Source organism: Heterodontus francisci, chromosome 3 (genome assembly GCF_036365525.1).
Source record: "Heterodontus francisci isolate sHetFra1 chromosome 3, sHetFra1.hap1, whole genome shotgun sequence".
Taxonomy (NCBI): Eukaryota; Metazoa; Chordata; class Chondrichthyes; order Heterodontiformes; family Heterodontidae; genus Heterodontus; species Heterodontus francisci.
In genome coordinates, this window is record NC_090373.1 from 65,510,832 (window position 1) to 65,531,413 (window position 20,582).

Below are 20,582 nucleotides of genomic sequence, written 5' to 3' on the forward strand. Positions count from 1 at the left end.
CTATAAATAAAAATTAAGTTTGCACCACAAACCAACTTCAATCACAAACACACAGATTGGAAAAAAACTCTCCAAGGAGAAAATCCGTTCAATGTTGTTACATTCCTTACTTTACCAAAACAGATATGCGAACATAACCATATCTCATCTATATTTATTTCTACTTTAAAAACTCCCTTTATCAAAAAATGAAGTTGGAAATTTACTCCAATTTGTTCACCATGAGTTCTTCTTCTTCTTCGGCCTCCTTGTCTCGAGAGACAATGGGTAAGCGCCTGGAGATGGTCAATGGTTTGTGGAGCAGCGCCTGGAGTGGCTATAAAGGCCAATTCTAGAGTGACAGACTCTTCCACAGGTGCTGCAGATAAAATTGGTTGTCGGGGCTGTTACACAGTTGGCTCTCCCCTTGCGCTTCTGTCTTTTTTCCTGCCAACTGCTAAGTCTCTTCAACTCGCCACACTTTAGCCCCGTCTTTATGGCAGCCAGCCAGCTCTGGCGATCACTGGCAACTGACTCCTACGACTTGTGATCAATGTCACAGGATTTCATGTCGCGTTTGCAGACGTCTTTAAAGCGGAGACATGGACTGCCGGTGGGTCTGATACCAGTGGCGAGTTCGCTGTACAATGTGTCTTTGGGGATCCTGCCAACTTCCATGCGGCTCACATGGCCAAGCCATCTCAAGCACCGCTGACTCAGTAGTGTGTATAAGCTGGGGATGTTGGCCCGCCTCGAGGACTTCTGTGTTGGAGATACGGTCCTGCCACCTGATGCCAAGGATTCTGCGGAGGCAGCGAAGATGGAATGAATTGAGACATCGCTCTTGGCTGACATACATTGTCCAGGCTTCGCTGCCGTAGCGCAAGGTACAGAGTACACAGGCTTGATACGCTCGGACTTTTGTGTTCTGTGTCAGTGCGCCATTTTCCCACACTCTCTTGGCCAGTCTGGATATAGCAGTGGAAGCCTTTCCCATGCACTTGTTGATTTCTGCATCGAGAGACAGGTTACTGGTGATAGTTGAGCCTAGGTAGGTGAACTCTTGAACCACTTCCAGAGCGTGGTCGCCGATATTGATGGATGGAGCATTTCTGACGTCCTGTCCCATGATGTTCCTTTTCTTGAGGCTGATGGTTAGGCCGAATTCGTTGCAGGCAACCGCAAACCTGTCGATGAGAATCTGCAGACACTCTTCAGTGTGAGATGTTACTGCAGCATCGTCAGCAAAGAGGAGTTCCCTGATGAAGACTTTCCGTAGTTTGGTCTTCGCTCTAAGACGGGCAAGGTTGAACAACCTGCCACCTGATCTTGTGTGGAGGAAAATTCTTTCTTCTCAAGCCTTGCACGCATGTGAGAGCAGCAGTGAGAAGATCATCCCAAACAGTGTGGGTGCGAGAACATAGCCCTGTTTCACGCCACTCAGGATAGGAAAGGAGTCTGAGGAGGCGCCGCTATGCTGAATTGTGCCTTTCATATTGTCATGGAATGAGGTTATGATACTTAGTAGCTTTGGTGGACATCCGATCTTTTCTAGTAGTCTGAAGAGACCATGTCTGCTGACGACGTCAAAGGCTTTGGTGAGATCAATGAAAGCAACGTAGAGGGGGATCTGTTGTTCGCGGCATTTCTCCTGTAGCTGACGAAGGGAGAACAGCATGTCAATGGTCGATCTCTCTGCTCGAAAGCCACACTGTGCCTCAGGGTAGACACGCTCGGCCAGCTTCTGGAGCCTGTTCAAAGCGACTTGAGCGAAGACTTTCCCCACTATGCTGAGCAGGGAGATTCCATGGTAGTTGTTGCAGTCACCGCGGTCACCTTTGTTCTTATGATATTGGCATCGCGCATGTCCTGTGGTACTGCTCCCTCGTCCCAGCACAGGCAAAGCAGTTCGTAGAGTGCTCAGCGTATAGCAGGCTTGATGATTTCAGGGGTAATGCTGTCCTTCCCAGGGGCTTTTCCGCTGGCTCGAGAATCAATGGCATCACTGAGTTCCGATTTTGTTGGCTGTTCGTCCAGCTCATCCATGACTGGCAGAGACTGGGCTGCATTGAAGGCGGTTTCAGTGACAACATTTTCCCTGGAGTACAGTTCTCGGTAGTGCTCTAACCAGCAGTCCATTTGCTTGTGTTGGTCAGTGATTGTGTCCCCTGATTTAGATTTGACGGGGGCGATCTACTTGATGGTTGGCCCAAAAGCTCTCTTAATGCCATCATACATTCCTCTGATGTTTCCAATGTCTGAGGCCAGCTGAATATGGTGTTGCCAGTCGTCATTAGCGCAGCGCCTGGCTGTTCTTTGTGCAGCGCTTCTGGCTGCTTTAAGTGCTACGGATGTTAACTCGCTGGGGGCTTTCTTGTAGTTCAACAGTGCAATGCGCTTAGCGGCTATGACAGGTCCCAGCTCTTCAAAATGAGATTGAAACCAGTCTGCATTCTGCTTCACACGTTTGCCATAGGTGGTCATGGCTGACTCATAGATGGCGTCTCTAATGTGGGCCCACTTGGTCTCTGCATCCCCTGTGGGAGAGTTTTGAAGGGCTTTTTCAAGTGAATTTAGAAATTTATGTCACAGCTGTGGATAAGAAATTCTGCTCATGTTGATGCGCAGGTGGCCCTTCTGCTTGGAGTGATGCAGCTTCTTTGGTTTGAGTCTAACCTTGCTGCACACCAGGGAGTGGTCAGTGTCACAACCCACAACCTCCATACATCTGCCCAGGCATGCGCCATGGAGAGGTCACTCCATAATCGCCTCACAGCGACTAAAACAACACGGAAGGCAGCAGTTACGGGTTATACGTCCAGTTCAATTGGCGTAGAGATTGGGCGCCTTTGTCAGTGGGAGAGGTCATCACATCTCACTAGACAGCTACTGCCCGCCTCAAACCGGGCAGCCCCCGGTCAATAAGGTTCTGTCCCGGCACAGTCCACCTCCTTCAATGGGTGCTTGGAGCTCAGGGTCATTGCCCGAAAAGTGGACTGCAACACCGCACCAAACAGCACAATAAAAAAAGGAACGAGGGTACCAGCCCTTCGTTTTGCAAGCTGGAACGTCAGAACAATGTGTCCTGGCCTGTCGGAAGACCTTACACAAATCAACGATTCTTGGAAGACCGCCATCATTAACAACGAGCTCAGTAGACTTAACGTGGACATTGCAGCACTTCAGGAGACACACCTCCCTGCGAGCGGATCTCTAACAGAGCAAGACTACACCTTCTTCTGGCAGGGTAGGGATCCTGAAGAACCAAGACAGCAAGGAGCGGGATTCGCCATCAGAAACCCTTTGCTCAGCATGATAGAACCACCTTCAAATGGCTCGGAACGCATACTGTCCATCCGACTGCTCACCGCCTCTGGTCCAGTACACCTACTCAGCATCTATGCTCCAACACTCTGCTCCCCACCTGAAGCTAAAGACCAGTTCTACGAGGAACTCCATAATATCATTAGTAGCACCCCCAATACCGAACATCTGTTCCTGCTGGGGGACTTTAATGCCAGGGTTGGGGCCGACCATGACTCATGGCCCTCCTGCCTTGGGCGCTATGGCATTGGTAGGATGAATGAGAATGGACAGAGACTGCTTGAGTTGTGTACCTATCATAACCTCTGCATCACCAACTCGTTCTTTCACACTAAACCCTGTCACCAGGTTTCTTGGAGGCACCCAAGATCACATCATTGGCACCAGCTGGACCTCATCGTCACAAGGCGAGCCTCTTTAAACAGCGTTCAAATCACATGCAGCTTCCACAGTGCGGACTGCGACACCGACCACTCCCTAGGGAAATAAGACTAGTACAGAGGGGAAATATTGAGAAAAAGGTGCCCCCGAACACGATAAAAGCCACAACCCGGTCCCAGTTGACTCCATCGCTGAACAGCTCCTCGGTTACAACTTCAAAGCGCCCGCGGGAGGTGTGCAGCTCGTAGCGCATCTGCAGCGCAATGTCGGTGAGTTCCTGCTGGTACTGGCGCCCGAGGCTGTCGCCCACCTCCCGGAGGACGCAGATGAGCTTTCTTGGCGTCGATGGTGGGAACTGATGAAATGTTTTATTAACTGCACCCCCTTCCCCACCCCCCCATTTCCCCTTCCCAGCTCCCCTTCCCAGCTCACACCCCCCGCACCCCTTCCCCCACTTCCCCCCCCCTCGCACCCCCTTCCCAGCTCCCCCCTTGCACCATCTTCCCCTCGCATCCCCTTCCCCTCCTCCCCTACTCCCTGCAGCCCCCTTCCCAGCTCCCACTCGCACCCCCTTCCCTCCACCCCTCCCCCTTGCACCCCCTCCTCCCACCGGCATCCACCTATCCCTGAGTAGGTTCCCTAACAACCCCACTGCCTTGTGGGCGTCTCGGGAGAGTCCAAGGCTAAGGGAGTAAACCCTAACAGAAAATCCGGAGCGGAACCCCGTAGGCGGTCATGTGTCACCCTTGGAAAGTTTCCGACAATTCCTGCAGCCATACCGGTGCCAAACGTCGTGCTCTGCATTCTTTTGGACCCCACCAAGAAGGCCGAGAGGGGGTTTTGATGCTTGGGAATTCACCATGAGTTACAGGTTTAAAAATCACTTACCAGAAACTGTCTTCACAATAATGGATCCACGTTCTCGTTTGCCTCTAGGCTGCAACAAGATAAAACAAGGCACAAAAGTGCAGATTATAGTAACCATCAGATACATGCAACAGCACTGTTTAAAAACTTACCAAAATTAAAAATCCTACCATTTTAAATGATAGCATATCGTAGCATCAATAGCCTGTCGCATAATTCACCCATTGTAGTTTTTAGGGTTGGATTGCAAAAGATGCTAGTCTGACAATATACTAAGACATTACAAATCATAGAAAATTTACAAAACAGAAGGCTATTCGGTCGATCAGATCCATGCCGGTCACCAAGAGCTACCCAGCATAATCCCTTCTTCCTGCACTCGGTCTGTAGCCTTGCAGGTCACGGCTCTTCACATTTAAAAAGTACTTGTCTACTTGATGAGAATTTCTGCCTCTACCACCCTTTCAGGCAGGGAATTCCAGGTCCTCTGGGTGAAACCAACTGCTTCCTCATTTCCCCTCTAATCCTTCTACCAATTACTTTAAATCTATGCCCGCTAGTTTTTGATCCCTCTGCGAAGGTAAGTAGGTCATCCCTATTTACTCTAGCTAGGCCCCTCATAATTTTATACACCTTAATTGAGTCACCCCCATCAGCCTCCTTGGTTCCAAGAAACACAACCCCAGCCTATTCAATGTTTCCTCAGCTAAAATTTTCCAGTCCTGGCAACATCCTCGTAAATCTCCTCTGCACCCTCTCCAGTGCAATCACATTTTTTGATAGTGTGGTGACCAGTACGCAAGCTGTGGTCTAACTAGTGTTATATACAGTTCTAGCATAATCTTCCTGCTCTTGTATTTTATGCCTTGGAAAAAGGAAAGCATGCCATACGCCTTCTTAAACACGTTTTAAACTACTTTTAAGGATCTGTGAACATTCACTTCAAGGTGCCTCTGTTCCACCACACTATTCAGTATTCTCCCATTTATTGTGTATTCCCTTGCCTTGTTGTGCCTCCCAAAATGCATTACCTCACACTTTTCCAGATTGAATTCCATTTTCCACTTTGCTGCCAAACTGACCAGACCATCTATATCTCCCTGCAGTCTAAAGCTTTCCTTCTGTCAACCACATGGCCATATTTTGTATCATCTGCAAACTTTGTTATCATGCCCACTACATTTGAGTCTAATTCATTAATATAAACTACAAAAAGGAAGGAACCGAGCATTGGTAACAGCCTGCCAGTTGCACCAAACACCAGTCAACTAGTAAATTCCCTTTGCTCCCTGCCACTATGTTGGATTTGGATTCAATTTGCCACTTTCCCTTGGATCCCAAGGGCTTTTACTTTTCTGACTAGCCTACCATGTGGGACCTTGTCAAAAGCCTTGCTAAAATCCAGATAGGCTACATCCACCACACCACCCTCATCCACCCTACTTATCACCTCCTCAAAAAATTCAATCAATTCAGTCAGACATGACCTTCCCTTAACTAATCCGTGCTGACTTTCCTTGATTAATCTATGCCTTTCGAAATGAAGGTTTATACTGTCCCTCAGAATTGAATCCACTAATTTACCCACAACCGAAGTTAAGCTAACTGGCCTGTAATTACTCGGATTATCCCTTCCTCCCTTTTTAAACAATGGTACAATGTCGGCAGTCCACCAATCCACTGGCACCACTCCTGTAGCCAGGGAGGAATGAAATATAATGGCCAGAGCCTCCGCAATTTCCTCCCTTGCTTCTTTTAACAACCTGGGATGTATTTCATCCAGGCATGGTGATTTATCCACTTTCAAAGACGTCAAACCCTTTAATACATCCTCTCTTAAAATGTTTATCCCATCCAATATTTCACACTTTTCCTCAACTACATCATCATTGGCCCTCTCTTTTGTGAAGATTGCCACAAAGAATCTTACCCACATCCTCTGCCTCCACACATAGGGACTAAAAAGGTAACCTAATACTTTTTCCTCAGTTATCCTCTTGCTCTTCATGTACTCATAAAACATCTTTAGATTTTCTTTATTTTACTTGCCAGTATTTTTTATGCCTTCTCTTTGTTTTCATAATTTCCCTTTTAATTCCACCCCTACACTTTCTGTACTCTTCTAGGTTTTCTGCAGTATTAAGCTCTAGGTGTCTGACGTAAACTTCCCTTTGTTTGCCTATAAACAGCTTTACCATTAAAAGCCGTTCATGTTTAGAGTTGATTTTTCCCTATCCAGTTCACTCTTTTAGTCTGACAAAGTCGCAACCAGAAACATTAAACAGGTTTGCATTTTCTTTTTTTACTTCAAGCTCTTGTACATGAGCTGAGAATATAAGTATCTATTGTCACATTGCAAGCTTCCCGTGACTGGGCGTCACAGAATGTATACTATGACACTATATTTTACTGGATCTTTGCAATGTTTTACTTATTAATTGAGGTTTATCAGTTAGATAAACTTGCTCCTTTGTATTAAAGTACTCTTGACATTTGCCTGGCTAAAAAAAAAGAGATGTTTAACTATTCCAGTTGGAACTAGTCTTTTTCAAATATATTCCAAACATTTTGTTTTTTAGTTGAACAGTCTTCAAACTTCAGCCCTACATATGTCAAAAAGGGAAGTATCACAACTGAAAGATTTGCAGGCTAATAGGAAGGCAAATGACATGTTGGCCTTTATTGCAAAGGGATTGGAGTACAGAAATAAAGAAGTTTTATTAAAATTGTACAGGGCTGTCCAGATTGTTGCATCCACAGTAACTATCTCGACAGTGAGACACTTCAGCTTAGAGTTCCCCAACTGCTATGGCAAGGTGTGAACTCATGTCTCCGGATCATTCATCCCAGCCTCTAGGTTACTAGTCTAGCAACATAAGCACTATGCTACCACATCCCTAAATGAACATTTCGAGAAATTTGAGCTGAATGAAGAAAGCCAACGTACATTTGCAACGGGTAGGTCACATGTAACAAACCTACTTGAATATTTTGAGGTGGTAGTAGACATGGTAATATTTATGGATGTTATATGGACAACCAGAAGGCATCAAATAATGTTCCACACAAGAGACTGTTAGGTAAAATTAAAGATCATGAAATTGAAGACAAATCATGGACCTGGTTAGATTAGTCAGGCACTAGAAGACAAAGAGTCGGGATAATTCCAAAGAGGCATTGATAGTTAAGTGATCCAGTAATGCCTCAATTTTAAAATTCCCATAAATAAAAGTAAAATTCTCTGGATGCTGAAATCTGAAAAAAGGACAGCACCTGAAGAGAGAGGGAACTGTTGACAATGTCGGCTAAGGTGGGGACCAGGAGGGGAAGTTGGATGGTCAGCAGTTTCGTGGGAATAAGGTTAAAGGAGCACGAGGTGGGTCTCCTGGATAAGATGAGCTCAAAGAGAGCATGAGGGGAGATAGAGAAAGTAGAGAAGGTGCAAATTCAGGGCTACAGCATGGGGGGCTGGGGTGGGGGGGGACAAAGGGCAGTAGTCGACGGATGTTTTTGTGAATGAAAAGCTGTTTTCAGTGGCGTTCCACAGGGCTCACTGTTGGGTCCCTTGCTGTTTGTGGTATATATTAATGATTTGGACTTAAATGTGGGAAGCATGATTGGGAAATTTTCTGATGACACAAAAATTGGCCGTGTAGTTAATAGTGAGGAGGAAAACCGTGGACTCCAGAATGGTATCAATGGTTTGTTTGAGTGGGTGGAAAAGTGGCAAATGGAATTCAATCCAAAGAAGTGTGAGGTAATGCATTTGGGGAAAGCAAATAAAACGAAGGAATACACAATAAACAGAAGGATATTGAGAGGGGTAGAAGTGAGAGACCTTGGAATGCATGTCTATAGGTCCCTGAAGGTGGCAGGACAGGTGGCTAGAGTGGTGAAGAAGGCATATGGATTGCTTTCCTTTATTGGCCAAGATATGGAGTACAAAAGCAGGGATGTGATGTTGGAACTGCATAAAACGCTGATTAGGCCACAGCTGGAGTACTGCGTACAGTTCTGGTCACCACATTACAGAAAGGACATAATTGCTCTGGAGTACAGAGGAGATTAACAAGAATGTTGCCAGGGATTCAAGGTTGCAGCTATGAAGAAAGATTGGATAGGCTATGGTTGTTTTTCCTGGAACTGAGGAGGCTGAAGGGTGACTTGATTGAGGTGTACAAAATTGAGGGGCCTGGATAGGTGAACAGGAAGGACCTGTTTCCCCTGGCGGGGAAACAGACTTAAGGTGATTGGTAGAAGGATTAGAGGGGACTTGAGGGTAGACTTTTTCACCCATAGGGTGGTGGGTGTCTGGAATTCACTGCCAGGAATGGTGGTGGAGGCAAAGACCCTCAATTCTTTTAAAAGGTACCTGGACATGTACCTGCAGGGCTATGGACCAGGTGCTGGAAGGTGGGATTAGTTTGGACAACTAGTTATTAGGCCGGCAGAGACACGACGGGCTGAATAGCCTCATTCTGCGCTGTACTTTTTCTATGGTTCTAAAACAAACTATAATTTAAAATGCATACAATTTTTTTTAAAATTCAGCTATTGATTTTTGTGCTAAATAAAGCTAATAGCACATTCAGAAAAAAATATCATTTGAGCTGTATTCGGAACAGTACTGGTATAACCATAAAGCCTGTTCCTTGAACCAAGGGCATTCTCTATAACCTTAGTGTAGCTATACCACTCAAACAGGTTTATTTAGAGCGCAATGATCTGTTCATTAAAATAATCATTTGAAACCGTACAGCATAATGATTAGCTTTTTACCCACACTATAAAAACACAGCTCTTACTTTTCGTGACTTAATTTTTTTAGGCTTTTCTCATGCTAATGCAAATTAATTAGAAAAGGTTGGGAGTCGCAAATGAGATGTTAAAGAACCACATACGGCTCTGGAGCCGCAGGTTGCAGACCCTGGGCTGAAGGAATCAAGGGAAGTAGCAGAGACAGTTGATCAGATGATCTTGAACAAAGAAGTCCATGAGCTCCTCGCACTTATTGTTGGATGTGAGGGTGGAGGGGAGAAGGTTAAAGACAGTTCACAGTAAAGAAGCCAGGATCAACTTTGCTTTTCAGGATGATTTTGGAATAGCCAGCGATTTTAGCAAAGGACAGCAGAACCTGAGAGTGCTTTATGTGCTCCAGCCAAATAGCTAAACGAGTCCTCCACCAAATCTGTTCAAGTCTGCCCTCAGCACCCTTCCCCCGGGCTCTCCCCCCTCACCGGTGCCTCGCTCTCCTGCAGCCATTCGTTGTGAACCAGCAGATCGTACAGAATGTTGTCCTCCTCTGCCGCCATCGTCACCAGCGGAAACATCCGGGGGAGCCTTCATTGTGTGACACCCGGAAACTATTGAGCCGGTCCGTCACTAAACGGTTCCGGATCCGACAAAAAAAATATCTTTGTTTACAAATTAAAACTGCAGTGAGTGACTGCTGGGCATTTGGCCTTTAATTTAATAACTTTCTGTCGGTTTAACTGATCATTAAATTTTGAAGGCCCTATCTATATAGGGAAGCAGCTGTGAAGCCTCACTGGTCGGTGGGTGGGCTTGAGCCTCGGCCTCGCGCGGGTTCTGTTAGCGGTGCAAGATGGCGGCGTTTTCAGGTGAGGCACTGATTTGGCTTCAACTATCGGCTCTCGCCGGTCATTAGCCGGCGCCATCGACCGCTCTTTTAACATTTTTGTTGCAGGGATGGACGGGGGGGGAGTATTTGTTCCTCTCTTTTCCGCTCTCCCTGTCTTTTGTTGTACGATCTGATGTGGTTCGAATCCATCCTGGAATCTCAGCCCCAGGTGGCAGCAGCCGAGGTTTTGTGGCTGCCCGAGTGCTTAAGTGCTGAAGCCGTGCGGTTCACCAGCACCCCATCAACAGGGGCATTGGTTCACACTGTTATTTGGAGACGAGGAAGAATAATTCTGCCGCCGCCCCCGCCCGGCGTCTCCAACCCCGTGTAATGTGCCAAGTGGTTTACTCTGATCAACATCGCCCTGTGACGGATCATGCCTTTCATTTTATACTGATCTGATGTGGAAAATATTCAGACTTTCCCTTTTTTAAAAAAAAAAATGCATTCCTTGTGCAGACTTGTCCCGAGTTGCAGTAAAGTTTACTTCATTTTCTTAACCTTTTCTAGGTGGCTTGTACAAGAAGGCCATGCATTTTTTTTGTTTTTGAATGTTAATACTGCTGGCATACCCTGTTTGACCTCAGTTCAGCATTTGTCGCTACATCTGCCCCCATGGCACAACCAACTGCTTCTCCCTCCATAACATTGTCTGTTGCCTGCAAACCCCCACCCCACCACCAGTCAGTTTACCTTGTGCTGAACCCTCCACCATTCCTTTGTTACCTTCCGATTGACGATTCCAATACATTCCTAGCTGACCTTCCACCTTGTATTCTCTGTAGACTTCAGCTCATCCAAAGCTGTGGTCCCTATTATCCACATTTGCACCAAATCTTGTTCACTGATTACCCCTGTGCTTGCTGGTCTACACTGGCTCTTGAATCAGTAGTGTTTCAACTTTAAAATTCCCTTAGTTAAAAGTAAAATACTGTAGATGCTGAAATCTTGAAATAAAACTTTGTGTTGGAAATACACTGCTGGTCTGGCAGCATCTGTGGGGAGAGAAACAGAGTTAACGTTTCAGGTTTATCACACATGAACACTCCTGAGAAGTGCTTGGGATGTTCTACTACATTAACGGTGCTATATAAATGCAAGTTTTTGTTGTGGTTCTGGATCGTTGCTTGTAGTTTAGCTCTATCAGGGCATAGCCAAGAATGTGTGACTTGGCAATTAGATTTTCCCTTTCTGTGGGTGGTACTTGAAATTACTTGGTAAAGAGCTGAAGTAGGTGGAGGCATCCTCTCGTGCTTAACTTTGTCCTAGTGTTTCAGTGAGCCTGCATCCCACATATACATAAAGGTACCTATGTGAAATTCTTGTAATGCACTAATCTGTCTTTTTTTAAAATGCTGACCGATCGCTGCAGCACTTCAGACTTGGAGCATTGTTCCACGGCCAGTTAGAAATGGTTGTATAATATTGAATTCAAATTCAATGTGGCAGATGTTTAGTGAACACTTGCTTTAATTTGCTCAGCTGTTGCAATTCTTTCAAGAGTGGAAAAATTCAGAATCAGAGCTAATATGAAATTAACCACTGTTAGTCTTTAGTTTATTCCCCTTAATATTTTCTAATGTAATGTCTTCTGTTGTTTTTTTTAGAGATGGGTGTTATGCTGGAAATTGCCCAGGCTGTAGAGCAAATGGATTGGCTGTAAGTATAATTTCAAAATACTTTCAAACTTGAGCATTAAATTGCAAATATTAGGAGCTAAGTTTTGAATAAATTTGCTTGGGTTTAGAAAATAATTTAACCTTAATTGAAAGCCATTAGATCTTGTTTCGAAAATGGATTATTGAGAAAACAGCACAATAATTGAAATGATGCATTGCTCAATTCAGAAAATACTTATCGAAGTTATTATCGTAAGGGGTACAGATAGATGTTTCTGTGGCCACAAATGTGACTCCAGGATGGTATGTTGCCTCCCTGGTGCTAGGGTCAAGGATGTCATGGAGCAGGTGGAAGAAGTTCTGAAGGGGGAGGGTGAACAGTCAGAGGTCGTGGTTCACATTGGTACCAATGACATAGGTAGAAAGAGGGATGAACATAGAACAGTACACCACAGTACAGGCCCTTTGGCCCACGATGTTGTGCTGACCCTTTAACCTACTCTAAGATCAAACTACCTACATACCCTTCATTCTACTATCATCCATGTACCTATCCAAGAGTCGCTTAAATGTTCCTAATGTATCTGCTTCTACTACCACCGCTCACAGTGCATTCCACGCACCCACCACTCTCTGTGTAAAGAACGTACCTCTGACATCTCTCCTAAACCTTCCTCCAATCACCTTAAAATTATGCCCCCTGGTGATAGCCTTTTCCGCCCTGGGGAAAATGTCTCTGGCTATCCGCTCTATCTGTGCTTCTCATCATCTTGTACACCTCTATCAAGTCACCTCTCCTTCTTCGCTCCAATGAGAAAAGCCCTAGCTCCCTCAACCTTTCTTCATAAGACATGCCCTCCAGTCCAGGCAGCATCCTGGTAAATCTCCTCTGCACCCTCTCTAAAGCTTCCACATCCTTCCTATTATGAGGCGACCAGAACTGAACACAATATTCCAAGTGTGGTCTAACCAGAGCTTTATAGAGCTGCAGCATAACCTCGCGGCTCTTAAACTCAATCCCCTGTTAATGAAAGCCAACACCCCATATGCCTTCTTAACAACCCTATCAACTTGGGTGGCAACTTTGAGGGATCTATGGACGTGGACCCCAAGATCCCTCTGTTCCTCCACACTGCCAAGAATCCTGTCTTTAAGCCTGTATTCTGCATTCAAATTCGACCTTCCAAAATGAATCACTTCACACTTTTCCAGGTTGAACTCCATCTGCCACTTCTCAGCCCAGCTCTGCATCCTGTCAATGTCCCGTTGCAACCTACAACAGCCCTCCACACTATCCACAACTCCAGCAACCTTCGTGTCATCGGCAAACTTACTAACCCAGCCTTCCACTTCCTCATCCAAGTCATTTATAAAAATCACAAAGAGCAGAGGTCCCAGAACACATCCCTGCGGAACACCACTGGTCACCGAGCTCCAGGCTGAATACTTTCCATCTACTACCACCCTCTGTCTTCTATGGGCCAGCCAAATCTGTATCCAGACAGCTAAATTTCCCTGTATCCCATGCCTCCTTACTTTCTGAATGAGCCTACCATGGGGAACCTTATCAAACGCCTTGCTAAAATCCATATACATCACATCCACTGCTCTTCTTTCATCAATGTGTTTTGTCACATCCTCAAAGAATTCAATAAGGCTTGTGAGGCATGACCTGCCCCTCACAAAGCCATGCTGACTATCTCTAATCAAACTATGCTTTTCCAAAAATTAATAAATCCTGTCTCTCAGAATCCTCTCCAATAATTTTCCCACCACTGACGTAAGACTGACTGGTCTGTAATTCCAGGGTTATCCCTATTCCCTTTCTTGAACAAGGGAATAACATTTGCTACCCTCCAATCATCTGGTACTACTTCAGTGAACAGTGAGGATGCAAAGATCATCGCCAAAGGCGCTGCAATCTCTTCCTTCGCTTCCCGTAATAACCTTGGGTATATCCCGTCTGGCCCCGGGGACTTATCTATCCTCATGTCTTTCAAAACTTCCAGCACATCCTCCTTCTTAACATCAACCTGTTCGAGCATATCAGCCTGTTTCACGCTGTCCTCACAACAACAAGGTCCCTCTCACTAGTGAATACTGAAGCAAAGTATTCATTAAGGACCTCCCCTACCTCCTCCCGACTCCAGGCACAAGTTCCCTCCACTATCCCTGATCGGCCCTACCCTCACTCTGGCCATCCTCTTGTTCCTCACATAAGTGTAGAACACCTTGGGATTTTCCTTAATCCTACCCGCCAAGACTTTTTCATGTCCCCTTCTAGCTCTCCTAAGTCCATTCTTCAGTTCCTTCCTGGCTACCTTGTAACCCTCTAGTGCCCTGTCTGATCCTTGCTTCCTCAACCTTAAGTAAGCTTCCTTCTTCCTCTTGACTAGCTGTTCCACATCTCTTGTCATCCAAGGTTCCTTCACCCTACCATCCCTTCCTTGCCTCATCGGGACAAACCTATCCAGCAGTCGCAGCAAGTGCTCCCTAAACAACCTCCACATTTCTGTCGTGCATTTCCCTGAGAACATCTGTTCCCAATTTAAGCTCCCCAGTTCCTGCCTAATAGCATTGTAATTCCCCCTCCCCCAATTAAATATTTTCCCATCCCGTCTGCTCCTGTCCCCCTCCATGACTATAGTAAAGGTCAGGGAGTTGTGATCACTATCACCGAAATGCTCTCCCACTGAGAGATCTGCCACCTGGCCTGGTTCGTTGCCAAGCACCAAATCCAACATAGCCTCCCCTCTAGTCGGCCTATCTACATATTGAGTCAGGAAACCTTCCTGGACACACCTGACAAAATCTACTCCATCCAAACTATTTGCACTAAGGAGGTTCCAATCAATATTAGGGAAGTTGAAGTCACCCATGACAACAACCCTGTTACTTCTGCACCTTTCCAAAATCTGCCTCCCAATCTGTTCCTCCGTGTCTCTGTTGCTATTGGGGAGTCTATAGAAAACTCCCAATAAAGTGACTGCTCCTTTCCTGTTTCTGACTTCCACCCATACTGACTCAGTAGACAAACCCTCCTCGACGACCTCCCTTTCTGCAGCTGTGATACTATCCCTGATTAGCAATGCCACTCCCCCACCTCTTTTACCTCCCTCCCTATTCCTTTTGAAACATCTAAACCCCGGAACATCCAACATGCATTCCTGCCCCTGTGATATCCAAGTCTCCGTAATGGTCACAACATCGTAGTTCCAAGTCCCCGTAATGGCCACAACATCGTAGCTTCAAGTACTGATCCATGCTCTAAGTTCATCACCCTTATTTCTGACACTTCTTGCGTTAAAATAGACACACTTCAACCCATCATACTGGCTGCAACTATGCCCTGTCAACTGTCTAACCTTCCTCACAGACTCTCTGCACTCTGTATCTGCCTGTTCAACAGCTACCCCATCCACTGATCCGTAGCTCTGGTTCCCATCCCCCTGCCAAACTAGTTTAAACCCTCCCGAAGAGCTCTTAACAAACCTCCCGCCCAGGATATTGGTGCCCCTCCAGTTCAGATGCAGCCCGTCCTTCTTGTACAGGTCCCACCTTCCCCAGAAGGCATCCCAATGATCCACATATCTGAAGCCCTCCCTCCTACACCAGCTCTGTAGCCACGTTTTCAGCTGCACTCGCTCTCTGTTTCTAGCCTCACTAGCACGTGGCACCGGTATCAATCCTGAGATTACTACTCTGTTCGTCCTGCCTCTTAGCTTCCAACCTAACTCCCTCTATTTGCTTTTCAAGTCCTCATCCCTTTTCCTAGCTATGTCATTGGTACCGATGTGTACTGCGACTTCTGGCTGCTCCCCCTCCCCCTTAAGAATCCTGTAGACTTGATCCGAGACATCCCTGACCCTGGCACCCGGGAGGCAACATACCATCCGGGAGTCTCGTTCGTGACCACAGAATCTCCTGTCTGTTCCTCTAACCATTGAATCTCCTATCACTATCGCTCTCCTATTCTCCCCTCTTCCCTTCTGAGCCACAGAGCCAAGCTCAGTGCCAGAGACCTGGCCGCTGTGGCTTTCCCCTGGTAGGTCGTCCCACCCCCAACCGTATCCAAAACGGTATACTTATTATTGAGGGGAACGGCCACAGGGAATCCCTGCACTGTGCGCCTATTCCCTTTCCCTCCCCTGACGGTCGTCCAGCTACCTTTATCCTGTAACTTAGGTGTCACTACTTCCCTATAACTGCTCTCTATCACCTCCTCAGCCTCCTGAATGATCCGAAGTTCATCCAGCTCCAGTTCCCTAACACAGTCTGTGAGGAGCTGGAGTTGGGTGCACTTCTCACAGGTGAAGTCAGCAGGGACACAAGTGGTGACCCTTACCTCCCACGTGAGGATGAGGTCCTGCAACAAGAATTTAGGGAGCTAGGTAGCAGATTAAAAAGCAGGACCTCAAAGCTTGTAATCTCTGGAGTACTCTGGGTGCCACGTGCTAGTGAGTATAGGAATAGGAGGATAGAGCAGATGAATGTGTGGCTGAAGATGGACGGGCTGCAGCTGAACCGGAATGGAACCAACATCCTTGCTGGGAGGTTTGCTAGTGCTGTTGGGGGTTTAAGCTAATTTGGCAGAGTTTGGGATACTGAGTGGAGGTACAGTAGGGGGTGATGCACAGCCAAATATAGAAGAGAAATCAAGTCAGTCTGGAAGGCCGAGCAAAAAAGACCTGTTAAAGCACAAGTGAATAATGCAAGGCTGGATTGCATCTATTTTAATGCAAGGAATCTTCGAAGGCAGATGAATTGAGGGTGTTGATTAACACATGGGCATGTGATATTATTGCTATCACAGAGATATGGTTGAGGGAAGGGCAAGACTGGCAGCTCAGTATTCCAGGGTATAAAATCTTCAGGCGTCACAGCGGGGTTGGGGGTGGTGGGTGGTGTAAAAGAGGAGGTGGCATTGCACTATTGATCGAGGAGTTAATTACTGCAGTAAGGAGGGATAATACCTTTAAAAGGTTCCTCAAATGAGGCCATGTGAGTAGAACTTAAAAACAAAAATGGGGCAATCACTTTGCTGGGAGTGTACTACAGGCCTCCAACCAGTCAGGGAGACATAGAGGAGCAGATATGTCGGCAAATCTAGGGTGTAATAATAGGGGATTTCAACTTCCCCAATATTAACTGGGGTAGTCTTAGTGCAAAAGGCTTAATGGGGGCAGAATTCTTAAAGAGCATCCAGGAGAGCTTTTTGAGCCAGCACGTAGAAAATCCTACAAGAGAAGGGGTGGTACTGGACCTAATCTTAGGGAATGAAGCCGGACAAGTGGTAGAAGTGTCAGTGGGGGAGCATTTCGGGGATAGTGACCATAACTCTGTAAGATTTAAGGTCGTTATGTAAAAGGACAAGTATGGATTGGAAATAAAGGTACTCAATTGGGGGAAGGCTGATTTCAATATGATAAAACAGGATCTGGCCAAAGTGGACTGGGGGCAGCTACTTGTAGGAAAGTCTACATCAGACAAATGGGAGACATTCAAAAAGGAAATAGTGAGAGATCAGGGCCAACATGTTCCCATAAAGGTGAAGAATAGGACCAACAAGTCCAGGGAACCCTGGATGTCAAGGGATATAGAGGATTGGATAAAGAAGTAAAAGAGGCTTATGGCAGATTCAGAGGGCTGAAAACAGCAGAGGCCCGAGAGGAGTATGGAAAGTGTAGGAGGGGGGGTACTTTTATAAAAAAAATATATAAAGGGGGCATGAAAAAACACTGGCAAGATAAAGGAAAATCCCAAGGCATCTTATAAGTATATTAAGTGCAAGAGGATAACCAGGGAAAGAGTAGGGCCCATTAGGGACCAAAGTGCAATCTGTGTGTGGAGCTGGAGAACGTAGGTGAAAAAGTTTTAAATTATTACTTTTCATCTGTGTTCACTGTGGAAAAGGACGTTGTTGGTGTAGAGATCAGGGAGGGGGATTGTGATATACTTGAACAAATTAGCATTGAAAGGGAGGAAGTTTTAGCAGGCTTAAAAGTGGATAAATCCCCAGGCCCAGATGAGATGCATCCCAGGCTATGTGAGGCAAGGGAAGAGATTGCAGGGGCTCTTGACACAAATTTTCCAATCCTCGCCACAGGAAAAGTGCCAGAAGACTGGAGGACAGTGGGACCATTATTCAAGCAGGGTAGTAAGGATAAACCAGGTAATTACAGGCCAGTGAATCTAGCAGCAGTGGTTGGGAAACTATTGGAAAAAATTCTGAGGGACAGGATTAATCTCCACTTGGAGAGGCAGGGATTAATCAGGGCTAGTCAGCATGGCTTTGTCGGGGGAGATCATGTCTGTCTAACAAATTTGATTGAATTTTTCAAGGAGCTGACTAGATGTGTAGAGGTGACTAGGTGTGTAGGTGAGGATAAAGCAGTTGATGTCGTCTACATGGACTTCAATAAGGCTTTTGATTAAGTCCGGCATGGGAAATTGGTTAAGCAGGTAAGAGCCCATGGGATCCAGGGCAATTTGGCAAATTAGATCCAAAATTGGCTTAGTGGCAGGAGGCAGAGGTTGATGGTCGAGGGGTGTTTGTGCGATTGGAAGCCTGTGACCACTCGTGTACCACAGGGATCGGTGCTGGGACCCTTGCTGTTTGTAGTGTACATTGATGATTTAGATGTGAATATGGGAGGTATGATCAGCAAGTTCGCAGATGACATGAACATTAGTGGTGTCCTAAATAGTGAGGAGGAAACCCTTAGATTACAGGATGCTATACATGGGCTGGTAAGATGGGCAGAGCAGTGGCAAATGGAATTTAATCCTGAAAAGTGTGAGATGATGCATTTTGGGAGGACTAAAAAGGCAAGGGAATATACAATGGATGGCAGGACCCTAGGAAGTACAGAGGGACCTTGGTGTACTTGTCCATAGATCACTGAAGGCAGCAGCACAGGTAGATAAGGTGGTTAGAAAGGCATATGGGATATTTCCCTTTATTCGTCGAGGCATAGAATATTAGAGCAGGAAGGTTATGAAGGAGCTGTATAAAATGCTAGTTAGGCCACAGCTGGAGTACTGTGTACAGTTCTGGTTGCCACACTATAGGGAAGGATGTGATTGCACTGGAGAGGGTGCAGAGGACGTTCACCAGAATGTTGCCTGGGCTGGAGCATTTCAGCTATGAAGAGAGACTGGATAGGCTAGGGTTGTTTTCCTTAGAGCAGGGAAGGCTGAGGGGGGACCTGTTTGAGGTATACAAAATTGAGGGGCACAGGTAGGGTAGATGGAAGAAACTTTTTCCTTTAGCGGAGGTATCAATAACCAGGGGGCATAGATTTAAGGTAAGGGGCAGGAGGTTTAGAGGGGATTTGAGGAAAAATGTTTTCATGCTGAGGGTGGTTGGAATCGGAACACACTGCTTCAAGAGTTGGTAGAGGCAGGAACCCTCTCAACATTTAAGAAATATTTAGATGAGCACTTGAAACGCCATAGCTTGCAAGGCTGCAGGCCAAGTGCTGGAAAGTGGGATTAGAATAGATAGGTACTTGATGGCTGGCACTGACACGATGGGCCGAAGGGCCTGTTTGTGTGCTGTATAACTATTATGTCCAAACAGATCATTATTTAATAGCAAGGTTTTGTCATCAGTTATTAAGCAATTAGAAAATATACATTACAATGCTGTTCTGACTTGCAGCTATCCAGTTGCAATGTTATGAACGACAGGAATAAAAATAATTAAATGCTGTGAAGGAGAAAATTGATCTTCCAAAATTTTCTTGTCTTTAGTGATCAAACACCTAACTTCTATAATAATCTTGTGTGAATGCGATAGGGTAAAGTCCATTTTACCAATCACATTGCATAACCAAGGATCGGAATCGCATCAAATGTTTGACCACAGATTCTATAGAAAACTAGTTTCAACCAAGTTGATCCACAACATCTTCTGTAGTGCATAATTTCTGATTTTATAACTGAACCAATGCCTTCCTACCTCCCCCTTTCCAAAGTGCTCACAAAAACTACAAATATTCCAGTTCCACTTTACAAACACTGTGCCACCTGTCTTCTCATTACTCCACCCTCCCACATTCTCTAGCTACGCCTAGAGTTTTCTATTTCAGTTCGGTTAAGTTTGCAAAATGACAGTTTAACAAAATTACTTGTAATTGCTGATGATGCACTGTTCAACGCAATATTGCCCCCTTTGGGTTAAATCTGAACAATTATTTTCAGATTGCCACAGAAATATCTTTTGCATTAAAACTTTGTTTGATCGTAGCCATTAATTGTCTTGTATATGAATTATAGTTATTATCTAATCCGGCAACTCTGAACAGTCTCCCAACAGATATCCAAGCTGAGTCCATCCCTTTGATCCTGGGTGGTGGTGATGTGCTAATGGTAGGTTGATTCACAATACTCTGTATACATACTTAAACATTGCAATGTTTGTTCAAATTTGCTGTTACATTTTCATGTACTAGTTGGTACTTTTGTTAACTATGTAACTCTGAAGAATAGAGAATGATACATAATTTAATTTAGGTATTCTCTTCCAATTTCTAATCTCTGCAGGCAGCAGAAACTGGCAGTGGCAAGACTGGAGTAAGTACATAATTTCTTTTGAATATTAAAAAATTGCATATTGAGGTTAATATTATGTGAAAAGAAATTTGACACCACTGTGGTAAAATGAGCAGTATCCTTAAAGTCTAAATTCCAGATGTCCCATTTCATTAGAAATACGGCAAGAGTAATCCTCAGATACAGTGAAGTTCATAGTTCCATCTTGGCCCCCT

The 20,582-nt window shown here is 45.5% G+C and overlaps 2 protein-coding genes across 2 annotated transcripts in view; one reads left to right on the top strand and one right to left on the bottom strand.

Annotated features, from left to right (window-relative positions):
• Nucleotides 1-9,987, bottom strand: part of nbas (NBAS subunit of NRZ tethering complex) — a 308,007-nt gene extending 298,020 nt beyond the window's left edge. The window contains exons 1-2 of the mRNA XM_068028531.1: nucleotides 9,789-9,987; nucleotides 4,573-4,621 (exon numbers count right to left, since the gene is read on the bottom strand). Of these exons, the coding sequence (XP_067884632.1) occupies nucleotides 4,573-4,621; nucleotides 9,789-9,881 (142 nt within the window). The 5' untranslated portion in view covers nucleotides 9,882-9,987. The remainder of the gene's footprint in view (nucleotides 1-4,572; nucleotides 4,622-9,788) is intronic.
• The window catches only part of ddx1 (DEAD (Asp-Glu-Ala-Asp) box helicase 1), a 71,160-nt gene continuing 60,495 nt past the window's right edge, over nucleotides 9,918-20,582 (top strand). Inside the window, exons 1-4 of the mRNA XM_068022760.1 lie at nucleotides 9,918-10,172; nucleotides 11,800-11,851; nucleotides 20,121-20,184; nucleotides 20,359-20,388. Coding sequence (XP_067878861.1) covers nucleotides 10,157-10,172; nucleotides 11,800-11,851; nucleotides 20,121-20,184; nucleotides 20,359-20,388 — 162 coding nt within the window. The 5' untranslated portion in view covers nucleotides 9,918-10,156. The remainder of the gene's footprint in view (nucleotides 10,173-11,799; nucleotides 11,852-20,120; nucleotides 20,185-20,358; nucleotides 20,389-20,582) is intronic.